Source organism: Trichosurus vulpecula, chromosome 8, assembly GCF_011100635.1.
Source record: "Trichosurus vulpecula isolate mTriVul1 chromosome 8, mTriVul1.pri, whole genome shotgun sequence".
Classification (NCBI taxonomy): domain Eukaryota; kingdom Metazoa; phylum Chordata; class Mammalia; order Diprotodontia; family Phalangeridae; genus Trichosurus; species Trichosurus vulpecula.
Window position 1 is genome coordinate 31,209,870 of NC_050580.1, and position 14,401 is coordinate 31,224,270.

Below are 14,401 nucleotides of genomic sequence, written 5' to 3' on the forward strand. Positions count from 1 at the left end.
GGGCAACCAAACAGATATGATTCCATTTTGACTTTGTATGGAGTTATTGTGCTAATGTCCTTTTGACTCCCATCACTTATGACTGGCCCCACCTTGCTGTTTCCCCTAAGCTTCCTAGGTACTACTGTCATAGGCATCTAGTATTTTCCTTAAAGGAAACTAATTTGCAAAGTGGCAAACTCTGCTTTTCTGGTGTACTTCACAAAAGAGTTTGGAAGATAATGCCAGAATAATTTTGTGTACTTTTGTTTGCATACTGGTATGGTGGAAAAACTATTGGATTAAGAGTCAGGACACTTCAATTTTATTTTGTCCAAAAAATAGTAATAGTGACCCCAGTCCAACTGCAGTATGACAGGTGAACAAATGTAGTCTGGTACCATTTACTCATTAATGGATTATATAGATGTATCGGTAAGGCAATAAAAACAACATCAACAATAATTGTGTATATGCCTATGTAGTTCTGTATCGCAAAATCTAAGAGCCTCTCCATAAAGAAGGTAGAAGAAGTATAACTTTATTCAGACACCAGAGAACTATATCCCATAACCAAATGCTCCACTACCACAGCCAGTTAGCCCACTTTATCATAACAGCAAGGAACTTAAAACACCATATCACAGCCTGGAGCCTGGTCATCCCAAAACCTCTCCAACCCCTTGCTAGAGTCTTCCCCAAAACAAAATCACAGTACAGCTAAGTCAGCCTGTTCAGTTCTAACCATCACGAGGGTGGCCATTAGCAGCCCTAACTGCTCTCTCTCTCTCTCTATGCATTTTTCTGTGATATAACTTCCTTTTCCTGTCAGGAAGCTCCTGTGACTTAGGCTTCCTGTGACAAACAGGCCTACTAATGGTTGGGAAAGATCTTCAAATCTAAATTGCTACTACAATGGACAAGTTTGTTAATAAATGAGGGAAGAATCTCATTTTACTCTGCATTCAGGAGAGGGAAATGTAATGGTTTGTATAAATAAGGAATGTTGTTAAAATTGTAAAAAAAAAAGGGGGGGGGTGGTTCTAGGCCCAGGTGTGCAACTCAAACAACTGTTTGACTTCCAAAGTTACTTGACCTAGCCAAGGCTGTAAATGGAAATTGTGATAATACTTACAATACTTACCTTACAAGGTTGTTTTGAGGCTAGTGATTTGGAAATAGTAAAGCACATGTAAATTAAAATCAGTCTCAGTACTCTAAATATACCACATTTAAAAAAACAATTCCTATATTTATTATCTTATGTTCTAAACAGGTCTCAGTCAAAGAGGCAAAGCCCATTTAATGATTAATGTTTAATAAAAAATGAGTCAGAGAACGGCCTCTTTACCTAGTTAAAAAAAAATCTATCTGGGAGGAGAAAGTGAGGCTGGTGACTCAGCACAGCCTTCCCTTACTTAAATCCAATTCACTTGCATGCTGTGGCACCACCTCTCTGATGTCATGGTCCTCTTCAAGAATGAAGGACCAACAGCAGCAATGACAATGTTCTAAACAGACACAGACATACTTGTAAGTGTCTCATCACAAATCACATAAAAGCTTTTTTATTTGGAATTTGGAGGTTTGCTTTTCTTCTTTCCTTGTAAGATCTATGTAAGGAATGACAACTGCATCTTTGTGAGTTTTAAAATAAACATTTATTAAAATATCACCCATATTTATTTTCTCTATAAGTTTTTCTTTATTGTGAACACAAATATTCACATTTTAATATGCAAAGAACAGAAAAGGCAATTGTGAAGCCATGAGTTTCTATTACATGCAGGTTTTTTTTTTAACACAACACAATAGTATCAGAACTGCCCTACTTCTCTGTTACTTTCTGAGCTTCCATTTTCTTTTATTTTAAAAATCCTTCACTCTTTCTTTTTCTCTGTTACCTCAGTATCAATACCTGCCCACTCCCTCCCACGATGCTGCCCCACCCCACTGGAAATTAAAAGCATTTTTAACAAATGTGTATGTTCAAGCAAAATAAATTCACTCATTAGTCATGTCAGACATTATATGTCTCATTCTATACCTGCTAGTCTGTTACGTATCTGCCAAGAGGCTGCAGCTATTCTTCAACATCAGTCTTCCAAAGCCAGGACCAGTCATTGCATTGAGCAGATTTCTGAAGTCTCTCATCATATATTTTTTTCTCCATATATCCCTTTCCCTCAACCTCCTGGAGAATCACCCATTCTTTATAATAAACAATGAAAAAGAGAAACCATTCAGCAAAACTAACCAACACAGAAAAAGCATAACCTTATATGCAATGTTCCATTTCAGTAATCTCCACCTCTATAATAAGAAGGTATGAAGGTATAAAAGTATTTCCATATAGGAAAGTACTCAACAAAGAAAAACATTCAATGTTAGTATCGGCACTTGGAAAATGAAATCCTGTAACATTATAGTTTTTATTATTCAAAATTTAGTACTCATCATATAGAAACAATTTCCATTTGTGATTTTAAAAATCCTCAAATATCTGAAGTACACAGTGTTAATGTCTATTCCAGGGGTGAGGAACCTGTGGCCTTGAGGCCATATGTGACCCTCTAGGTCCTCAAGTGCTCCCCTTTGACTGAATCCAAACTTCACAGAACAAATCCCCTTAATAAAAGAATTTGTTCTGTAAAACCTGGACTCAGTCAAAAGGCTACACCCAAGGACCTAGAAGGCCACATGTGGCCTCGAGGCCACAGGTTCCCCACCCCTGAACTGATGAGGAAACTAAACTTATATACTTTGTTTCCGGTCAAAAGAAAAAAATCCCTATATATATAGACTTCCCCTGAGTGAGACTGAATATCCAATTTGCTGATCAGTTCAGGTTTGACATATATCCATATCTGCAATTACAATCAGTTTCTATTACAATTGAAGTAAATGTGTGGGTTAGAATTACATTTGTTCTCGCTATAATTCTGTCATAATTGTCTTACCATCACAATACTGAGACTGTGATATTAAGTGCCTAGCACATATTAAGTGTTTAATAAATGCTTGTCATTTGTTGACTAATTCACGTCTGTATTCCCAATTCTAGTCAAATATCATGTAGTTTAAATTTATTTTGTAATTTATAAGATCATAGAGCTAGACTTTTAGATTTTCTCTGATATAAATTAGGTACCATCACTATTTGGCCAAGAATTTGTCCCATTTGGGGTTTATGTTCTTGAGAATGCATTGTGTAATATTAAATATAGACCTGCTACTCCCCCCAAATCATCCTGTTGTTCTTTTTTCCTTTTCTTTTTCTTTTTTCACTTTGTTAGCAGCATGCAAGACGACAACATAGAAGCTTCCACTTCCATATCTCAGCTTCTAAGGGAAAGCTATTTAGCTGAAACCAGGCATCGGGGAAACATCGAGAGAAGTCGGGCAGAGTCTACCCCGAATCCTTTCCATTTTGGTAGTCTTGGTGGAGCTGCTGGAGGAGGAGTTGGTCAAGATGACCTTCCAGATCTTTCTGCCTTCCTGAGTCAAGAAGAATTAGATGAAAGTGTCAATCTGGCAAGGCTGGCTATCAATCAAGACTCTATGGAGAGCAAAGCTGATGATTCCCAATCTAGAAAACATCTTTCTTCTGATCAGGTGAAAAATTCAACTAAATCAAGTTCTGATCCTAACTTCTACCAATATCACCCTGAGACTCAAGCCAACTCCAAAGAAAGCACTCAAGAGACAAAGAAGCCACAGTACACTTCAGAAACCCAGTCCAAAAAGGTGTTCCTAAACAAGGCTGCTGATTTCATTGAAGAGCTATCTTCTCTGTTCAAAGCCCACAGCTCTAAAAAAATCAGACCCCGAACCTGCAAAAACCACAAAAGCAAGGTGGATTCTCAAAGTAAAGTCCCACAGGAAAACAGTGCCAGTTTTCCTGGTCTGTCTGAAAGACGAGAAAGATCTTCTATTCCCATCCCCATTCCTCAGGATACCCAAGATAATGAAGTGAATCATGCCCTTGAACAGCAGGAGGCTGAGAGACTTCAGGAAATTGAGCGAGTTACCAATGAAACAACCAGTACTGATGTCACCCCGGATTCATCGCCTTCATCTTTGTACTATGAAGAGCCTCTGGGACAACCACCACGGTTTACTCAGAAGCTACGGAGCAGAGAAGTTCCAGAAGGAACTAGAGTGCAGTTGGACTGTATAGTAGTAGGAATTCCACCACCTCAAGTAAGGTAAAAATATCCCACCATCTTAGCACTTCATTTCTAACAATTCCGATGTTCCTGTTGTGACTGAGTTTTGAGCAGTTGGGTAACCAAAATGAGTTATTTCTATTGATAAAACAATCACAACCTAAAACCTGTAGGTATGATAACATATTTACTATCAATGTCCAAGCCAAAGAAGATTGTATTATTTGTGGCTGCTGCTTCGTTAGAATAAATACTGTAGCTGAGTTACAAGCCAATATAAAGGATCACTGTTACATGCTTTCAAATTTTGTTTATTATGAATTACTTTTAACATCAGGTTAGCAAAATGCCAGTCACTCCTAATTAGATTACTTTGCAAAGAGGTTCCTCCATTCTTTTAAGCACCTTCCTAGAGTACACTTAGTTGACTTTATTTCATTGTCACTGATAGCTTAAAGGTCTACCTCTTTAACTGGTGATTTAGCACCAAATATCTCAATATATGACCAGGAACTATTTTTTTCTCAACTAATGGGCATTTTAAAGAATTGAAATAGTTACAGTTATCATTTATCTTATGTAGTATGTAATATTCTTTGTGCATGTGTTTGTATACATGCATATATGTACATACTGTGAAATTAAAAGACATATGTAAATTTTTATTTATGCTTTAAAAAAGATAAAAATATTGAAATAAGAGTAGTATGCCAAATTTGAAAGGTAATTAATGATTAGATTGCAAATCGGAGTGTCTTCTATTTAGCAGGTACTTAATAAATATTTGTTTTATTAAATTAAAATCAGACTTAAACATACAGTCTGACCATTTTTAAATACTATGCTGTAGTCCAAATATATTTTCTCCAGGGCATTTCTACTAGTCTAGCAATCCTGACAAAAAGGAAATAAGGTTAGTCTGGCTGGTTTGTTCTTAATGAACCCTTGCTAACTTATAATATATCCCCCTTTATTTTCTGATTGCTTGAAAACAATCTCTAATGATCCATTTAAGAATTTTACTAGGAATAGAAATTAAATTTAACTAGTTGGAAATTCATCAAGTTAGAAGTATGTACTTTCTTCCCTTTAAAAGAAAAATGGTGGCCATTGCCTAGCACAGTGTATGAAACACAGCAGGTACTTAGGAATGGCAACATGGAATAGCAGATAGAAACCTGGCCTCAAATGAGAAAGACCTGAGTTTCAGTCCCACTTTTTATACTTACTAGATGTGTGACTTTGGGCAAGTCATTGAACCACTCAGCTTTCTCAATATCTGCTTTGTAAGGTGGTTATGAAGCTCAAAGAGATAATCTATGTAAAATGCTTTGCAAACCTTAAAATACTATATGAAAATCCATTCTCATTCTTTTCCCTCCATCTATTCTTCCCTCTCTGGCATCTTTCTCTCTTTTTACCACAATTGTTAGCAGTCTAGCATTCATACCCACCAGCACCTTGTAATGTAGTTCTTTTAGGACACACTGAATCATAGTCTGTTAATGCCAAAAGGGATTTTTAAGATCATTGGGTCTCTTTCTACTGGAAATAGGCCTAGAAAATTAGAGTGACTCAAACCCAGGTCTTTTGACTTAAATTCCAATTTTCTTTCCACTATGCCACACTTCCTGTCCTTAGGGAAGCCTTAATCTCTTACCATTACCTCACTTATTTGGAATTCCAATTCCATGTTATCCATTTTTATTCTATCTTTCACAATCTGAAAATCATTCTCTCTGGAAGAAAAATCAGAAGCAAAGTAGGAATTAAGTCATCCCATATTTTACATATTCCTTTTCCACCCTTGAATTCCTCACTCCCTTGTCTTTCTGCCATTTTTGCCCTGCTAATTCCCAATCCCTAGTAAGGCGTAACATCCTTCTCCTTCCTGAAGTCATAAAACTATGCTGCCTGGGTCCACTACAAATCAATGCTTCTAAAGCTTAACTGGAATTTCAAGACTGTGCCGGCAATCCTTTCATTGTCTTCTGATTAATTCTCTAGTTCTGCAGATACAGCTTCCAAATTTTGTCTCCTCAGGTTCCCAATTCTTGACCCATAATCATTTCTTTCAGTTGATGATTTGCACTTCCTACTACAGTGAGATTAGACAACCTGTGAGTTCTCTAAATTATACTACTCCTTCTTATTCTTTCTTTCCTCCTACACTCCTGTTTCAGAAGATAATGTGGACAAGGCTAACTGTGCCCTTGTTCACATTCTCTCTCCTTTGGGACCTTGTTTCATTAATTACACTTATTCTTTTTCATCTCCATTTTCTCCCCCTCTGCTGGATCCCTCCCCTCTGCCTTGAAGCATATTCACCTATCATCCCCCAAAAAAGAAACAACCAACCAAAAAAATCCAATTGAACCCTGCTACCTCTCAAGCTATTGTCCTATTATCCACACCCCCAAATCATATGTATTTGGTTAATTTTGCCCCCACCCTGAGTTGTCTTTGGGAAATATCTGAATGCAGCTCATATCTAAGTCTCCACAGATGTGGATAAAAGAGTCCCCTTTTCCTATACAATTATTCAAGATAATAAAAAACATTTATCAGGTAGTTCATTTGACTTCCCTATCTGGTGAATCCCACTTCCCCCCGCCCCCATGACCTTCAGATTCACAGCATCATTTTGTGGATTGGCTTCTAAAGCGAAACAAACTTGGGGCCGCTAGGGAGGCAAGCCCCCAACACTTCAGTGAGTCTTAGTTTTACCAGAGACCCACACAGGTATCTAACTTTATGGTGCCCTGAGAATTTGAACTCCCCTGGAAGAGGAATGCACTTGGGATTGCTGAGTGGCAACCCACTTCCCATAAGCCCTACACCATCAAAATAGCCCTTGTAAATGGTGGAGGGCAAAGCCCGCGTCTTTTGCTGCTTCATGACATGTCTGAAGCTCCAGCTACAGGGAATACATGAATTATCCTTTTCTCAACAAAAGGCTAGTGTTGCCTAGGTCTGCCTTTTTCTCTCTGAAAAGCAAGATCTTAGAACTCTTGAACTTGGTTAGGGTTGCTGAAGAGGCAGCACCCAGGCTGGTGCTACCTAGGAACTCCCCTCATTCCAGAAGAGTAAGTGGTTCAGGAGCACCCTCCACTTAGCCACATGGTTCACATCTCTACCTGCCATCTTTCAGGCTGAGAGGTTATAATATTATTTCTGCAAAGCTGGGCCTCCCAACTTAGTGTCTACATCCTCCATGTGCTTCTTTTTTTTTTTTTTTTTTACTTTTTAAATAGTACTTTATTTTATGTATATATTATTTATATATATATGTTATTTTTAGTTCACAACACTAAGTTCCACAAGTTTTTGAGTTCCAAATTTTCTCCCCCTCCTCCTTGCCCCTCCCCCCTCCAAGATGGTATGTGATCTCTGATATAGGTTTTACATATACCTTCACATTAAACTTATTTTCCCAATAATCAAGTTGTAAAGAAGCATTATAACCAATGAAATGAATCATGAGAAAGATAAAATGAAACCAAAAGTAAAATAAAAAGAGGAAGCAAATAGTATGCTTCAATCTGCATTCAGACTCTGTGATTCTTTCTCTGGATGTGGATAGTCTTTTCCATCATGAGTCTTTTGGAGCTGTCCTAGTACTTTGCATTGTTGAGGAGAGCCAAGTCTATCAAAGTTAGTCATCACAGAAGCAACGTGTCTGTGGTTGTGTACCATGTTCTCCTGGTCCTGGTCCCTTCACTCATCATCAGATCATATACATGCCTCCAGGTTCTTATGAAGTCCATCTGCTCCTCATTTCTTATAGCACAATAGTATTCCATTACATTCATATACCACAATTTGTTTAGCCATTCCCCAATTGATGGGGATCCCCTTGATTTCCAATTCTTTGCCACCACAAAAAGAGCCGCTATAAGTATATTTGTGCATACGGGTCCTTTACCCCCTTGTATGATCTCTTTGGGATACAGACCTAGAAGTGGTATTGCTGGGCCAAAGGGTATGCGCATTTTATAGCCCTTTGGGCATAATTGCAAATTGCTCTCCAGAATGGTTGGATCAGTTCACAACGCCACCCACAATGCAATAGTGTTCCAATTTTCCCACATCTTCTCTAGCACTTATCATTTTCCCAGGAGAAACATGGTACCTAAAAGTTGTTTTAATTTGCATCTCTCTAATCAATAGAAACTTAGAGCATTTTTTCATATGACTATAGATATTTTTAATATCTTCCTCTGAAAATTGTCTGTTCATATCCTTTGACCATTTCTCAATTGGGGAATGACTTGTATTCTTAGAAATTTGACTCAGTTCCCTGTATATTTTAGAGATGAGGCCTTTGTCAGAGACACTGGTTACAAAATTCTTTCCCAATTTTCTGCTTCTCTCCTAATCTTGGTTGCATTGGCTTTCACCACATAATCATCGCCACTGCAGAATTGTCACACTGTTTTTTCAGTTAAAAATTGGCTTATAACCTTTATTCATGTATCCCTTGCATGGTATAATTCTGTTTGTCACACCGCTTAAAAGGTAAACAGAGCAGCATATGGATATACACTTAAACTTATCTCTTGCGCATTGTGAGCCTAGAATTCTCAGCATTGAGTCAGTATATTTCCAAAAGCCTACTTGCATGGTTTGTTTAGAGCACTGCAGTACACAAGGAAGAGCCGTAGGCACAAGGAGAGTGGGTGGGCAGGCAAAGCTGCCACGAGTAAGTCATGTGATATGGTAAGACTTGCATCTCCCTTCACTAGCTAAACTGTACAATTCATCTGCCAGCAATATAGTTTAGCAATAAATGATTTTTAAGAAATACCAGCACAGATTTTTTAAAAGCTTCACATAATGGTCATATCCACTTTTTAAAAAATCTTTGGCATAAAATCTGCAACAACTGTGTGGTGAAATACAGTAGTCCCTGCCTTCAAGGAGCTCACAATCTAATGAGAGAGACAAATGTGAAAAAATGTATATACAAAACAAGCTACATATAGGATAAATAGGAAATAATTAGCAGAGGGAAGGCACTAGAATTAAAGGGTGTTAGGAAAGGTTTCCTGCATTTTAGTTGGAACTTAAAGGAAGTCAGTAGAAGGAACTGAAGAGGGAGAGCATTCTAAACATGGGAAACAGCCAGAGAAAATGCCCAGAGCTGAGAGATAGAGATGGAATATCTTGTTCATTGGATCGAAGAGTGTATATCAGGAAGTAAGGTGTAAGAAGAATTATAAGATAGGAGGGAGATAGGTTAGGAAGAGTTGTGAAGGTCAAATAAAGCATCTTGTATTTGCTCCTGGAGGCAATAGGGAGCCACTGTCATTTGTCGAGTAGGAGAGTGACTTAGTCAAACTTAGGCTTTAAGAAAATAACTTTAGTGACTGAATGGAAGATGGATTGGAGTGGGGAGAGACTTGAGGTGGGCAGACCTACCAGCAGCTATTGCAATAGTCCAGGCATGAGGTGATGAGGGCAGGTGGCAGAGGAGAGAAGGGGGCATATTGGAGAGATGCTGCAAAGGTGAAATAAGCAGACCTTGGTAGCAGATTGGATGTGAGGGCTGAGAGATGGTGAGGAGTCTAGGATGACTCCTAGTTGTGAACCTCAGGGACCGGGAAGATGGTGTTGCCCTTGATAGTAATAGTGAAGCTAAGAGGTAGGGAGGGTTTAGGGGGAAAGATATGAGTTCTGTTTTGAACATATTGGGTTTAAGATGTCTACTGGACATCCAGTTTGAGATATCTAAGGCAGGTGGAGATATGAGATTTGAGGTCGGCAGAGAGATTGGGACAGGAAGGGGAAATATGAGAATCATTGGCATAGAGATGGTAAATAAATCAGCTAGTGAAGTATTACTGAGGAAGAAGAGAAGAGTGCCCAGGACAGAACCCTGAGAGACACTTAATGTTAGAGTGCATGATATGGAGGAGGATCCAGCAAAAGAGACTGAAAAGGGGCGGTCATGGAGGAGAACTGGGAGAGAGTGGTATTCGGAAAACCTAGAGAGAAGAGACAAGGAGGAGGGAGTGATCGGCTATGTCAAGGGTGGCAGAGAGGGCCAGGAGAGTGAGGATAGAGAAAAGGGCATTGGATTTGGCACCTAGGAGATCTTTGGTAATTTTGGATGGAGCAGTTTTGATGGAATAATAAGATTGGAAGCTGATTGTAAGGGGTTAAGAAGAGAGTGAGAGGGGAGAAAGTGGAGGTACCAACTGTAGGAGGACTTTTGGAGGACTTTAGCTACTAAGGGCAGGATAGTTAGTGGGAGTGGAAGAATGAAGGAAGGGTGCTTTTCAGGATAGGGAGGCATAGGCATATTTGTAGGCAGTTATTTCATATGATTATTCCCTTGTACATACTCCACATTCCAGAAAAATTTCTCAGCCTTCTTCTGACCTCTCCCACCTTACACAGACTACCTCCTTCCCCATGCCTGGAAAGGACTTTTTCATTGGATCTGCCTGCTGAAATCCTTACCCTCCTCAAAGACCTAGCCAATTTACACCACCTCCATGAAGTCTTCCCTGAACTTCCCAGTTAGAAGTGATTTTTCCCCAAATCTCTCATCCCTCTTTATTGGACCTCTGTTAAACATTTGTCACACTCTAATTTTCATCGTAAGTATTTGTGTACATGCTTTATTTCGCTACCATATTATTAATTAATCAGTAAGCATTTATTAAGCACCTTGAGGTCAGGGACCACTTTGTTCTTCACCTTTGTACCCCCAGTGTCTGGCATGTTGCCTTATGTCTAGTAAATGCTTAACAAATGAATATTGAATTCAATTCTCTTCTAATTTGGTACTGATTTTCATCTTTCTCTTAACAAGTCAATAGTCTGTACATGAAAATCTATTTCAGAAGTGGCTCTAACATCCACAATTATGCATTTCCCCTGTTAGAATATGATTCCATTTTTACTCTAACATCTCCCAGTTCTCTTCTTGAAGGAAATCTTCCTAATCCATGAGATTCCTCTGTAGTCTACACCTTTCCAAGAAGGTATGCGTTTTCTTGTATCTTCTAATCAAGGAGTATACGCAGAGATTTTCTGGTAAGCAGTTGAGGTAATATAGTACTCACTTAAGAACTTGTAAATTCAAAATTTAGAATTGAAGTCAGCCAAGTGGTATACATAGATCATTGCTCATAGGAAATTGCGTAGCCTTAATAGATAAAGAAGAATTTTATCTGAGAAATTCTTTGCTTCTTAATACCATAGCTCATACACTCACAGACTCATACCACCACAAAGCATGGTAAGCCAAAATATTGAACACTGCATTTAGATCAGGGCTCAACTAGTTTTCTTTCAACTAGATATTTCTTTTTGACTTCTAGGACTGGTGAAGGATGAGGTGGGCATTAGTTCTGTCCTGGGAACTGCTATACTGTTTGTTATGAAGGAGGTACAGATGTTGGGCAAGACAAGGTGGATTATCTACCTTCCGTTTGTGCAAGGACAAGGAAGTTACTCTCTCCTCTTCTTCATGCTGACTCACCCTGATACAAAAGGCTGTATGTCAAAATAATTTAGGAGGAAATCTGTGGCACTAGGCATGTGTCAGGGCCTCCACCTCTAGTCCTTACTTGGAGAAATCCCGATTTCATCATTTTTTAAAATAAAAATAGAAAGGGTTATCAGTCTTGCTAAATTAAGCAACAACTCAGGGGCAAACTCTATGTTGCCTTATCTATTCTGATTTTATATGTCAGAGCAAAGGCAGTTCTGCAACAAGATGTATCCCATCAGTGCTATAGCTTGTAATTTTGAAGGCTGATCAAGCAACACAAAATACACCTTGGAGAAAGCAAGGATGGTGGGGTATAAGGGGAGATTTTAAGAAGAGACCTCAGGCCTCAGGATATAATGCCCCATGCAGTAAGAATACCTAGGATATTGAAGGATAATGAGGAAACTGAGAGCCTGGAACAACCATGAGGTAATTGCTGGGGAGGCTGCCACTGGTAGGTTTCTATTTTAACTGATAATTTTTGCTAAGTAGATCATTTGTTTCTACTTGTCAAAGGAGTACAAGTGCTTTCAGCACTCTTTAAATTTCAGCCCCATGGGGCAAAACCCTGGCTTTCCTACCTTAGTTGGCTGTCTCCTTTGGCTGTGTTAAAAATTATACAAGATCCTTTGAAAGATACAACAACAGAGATAGCTTTCTACAACAACCCTTGGTAATTGAAATCAAATGAAGCATCTAACTTTCTTTGTTTGCCAAAGATGTTTGCCATGAAGGATGCTCAGCACACAGTGCAAGAGAAAGAAGTATTCCATGGGGATGTGAGGTCTTCCAAATCCTTCTGTTAGTAGATGGCACTGTGCTGATTACATCAAACCCTGAAACACTTCAAAGCCTCTGAAATTAAATCAACAATGACTCAAAAAAGTTCAAAAAAGTGGGTGAAGCATTGTCCAGCCCGATATTCAATTGGATCAAGAAGCCACGCCCTTGGTCCATCTCTACACATATCTTGGACATACGCTGTACACGGATGATGGAATAGGACCAGAATTGAATACAAGACTTAGCCAGATTATATTTGGGAAATTCTGCTATACCTTTAATGACCCCAAGCTTTTCCCTGAAGCAAACTTTTTGCCTCTTTTTTATATCAATATTCTTCCAGTGACTGAATGTAAGACATAGAATACCACAGTCTCATAAAAATTAAAGTTGTAGACCACTCAAAGTTCAGTGGAGAGTGTGGGTGTGAATAGGCTAGAGCAGTGCTGTCAATCATAAATAGAAATGGATCTCTGAGGACCCTGTGTTAACCTAGAAAACCACAAATTAACATTTTCTCTGCTATACTGTATTTTTATTTATTTTGTTAAGCATTTTCTAATTATTTATTCATCTGGTTTAGGCTATACCAAGGAGTTTCAGGGAGGAGGCTACAAAGTTGACACCTCTGGGCTACAGCTTATTTGCCTCATAGAGGATTATGTGGGGAAAGTGGCATAAAAAGATATTATTAGAGAGATATATGACAAAAAAGTAAGGTTGCCTGATGGTCTACTGAGAACAAGATATAACTGATGGATAGCCCACATGCTTCACTGGTACCCACACAATGTCAAGAGATCTAAAGGCCGGTCCCAGCATGTTGGGTAGATTTCTGGGGGAGGCTTTCTTGAGGATATACACAAGAGTCACACAAGATGGGAAAGCATGGGTGGGTTATGATCAGAACTACTGAGGAATCTACACTGGTAAGATCACAGATCCATCCAAATATGAGAGTATTTCACAGCACTATACACTCTCCATTCATTATCTTTTGTGTACTTCTGTACTCCAGAGACAGTCATGTTCCCTGATTCATATCCATATACCATCACTGGTAGCATTAAAAAATGAGCCTTTGTTTCAGGAAGAAGTTTGAGGTCATTAAAAGTATTGTGGAATCTGCCAAAATACAACTCAGCCTATTCTTCTTTCTTTTCTGTATGGATATTTATTTAGAACATTTTTGAGTGATTGCGGATCTTGATTTGGGGCTCTGCAATTCTATAGGACTTGATGATATATTCATAATGTCATATACAAATAGGAATATCTCAAAACTCTAACCAACTATAGGAAATCCCTCTTTCCATCTTGATTCTGCATTGGACATACTCAGTAACATAGACTAACACCTCTGGTGGGTCAATGACCAAAGGGTCATTGAACAAAATTATCTGCATTGTTGAGTCAAGAAATCTTATGTGATTTTAACATATACATGGGAGATACCTTTTTTAATAGAGAGCTAAAAAGTGTTGTTTTGCTCCACTGAATCAAATATTTTCCATATAGTCAGTAGACACAGTTAGGTCTTACATTCCTTTCTAGTAAAGAATTGGTCTGCTGTAGAATATTGTTTGGAAAAGTCTCCTATTCCCTTCTCCTATCTTCATTAAGTATGCCCTTGCTTTTTGTGTAAATTATTCTCATAAAAATGTTGTGGAGATAGGAAAGCAAGCATATGAATTGTTATTGGTAATAATAATAGGAATGATTTTCCAAAACCTGTAGTATCTTCATCAGTTCCATTTATGCCGAGGCCTCCAAATCGTGTTGCTTTTAGCACAGACCTCCTCATATATACTTGGGCTTGTCCAGATGCTTTTCCTATGGTCCTTGTTCATTTCTTTTTAATGCCACTCATTTCTAATATTCCCTGTATGTTGGGGACTGAAATATTAGAGCTCAGATGTGGCGGCTGCACTGTCACTGGTGAATAAAACTATTTGTTTTAGTAATA

The 14,401-nt window shown here is 38.5% G+C and overlaps 1 protein-coding gene across 2 annotated transcripts in view; it reads left to right on the forward strand.

The window, feature by feature from the left end:
* MYPN (myopalladin) overlaps positions 1-14,401 on the forward strand; it is a 137,361-nt gene that overhangs the window by 42,694 nt on the left and 80,266 nt on the right. The window contains exon 3 of one of the 2 annotated variants that reach the window (XM_036736136.1): positions 3,276-4,187. In XM_036736136.1, coding sequence (XP_036592031.1) covers positions 3,280-4,187 — 908 coding nt within the window. In that variant the 5' untranslated portion in view covers positions 3,276-3,279. The remainder of the gene's footprint in view (positions 1-3,275; positions 4,188-14,401) is intronic. The other variant, XM_036736137.1, reaches the window with a different exon arrangement.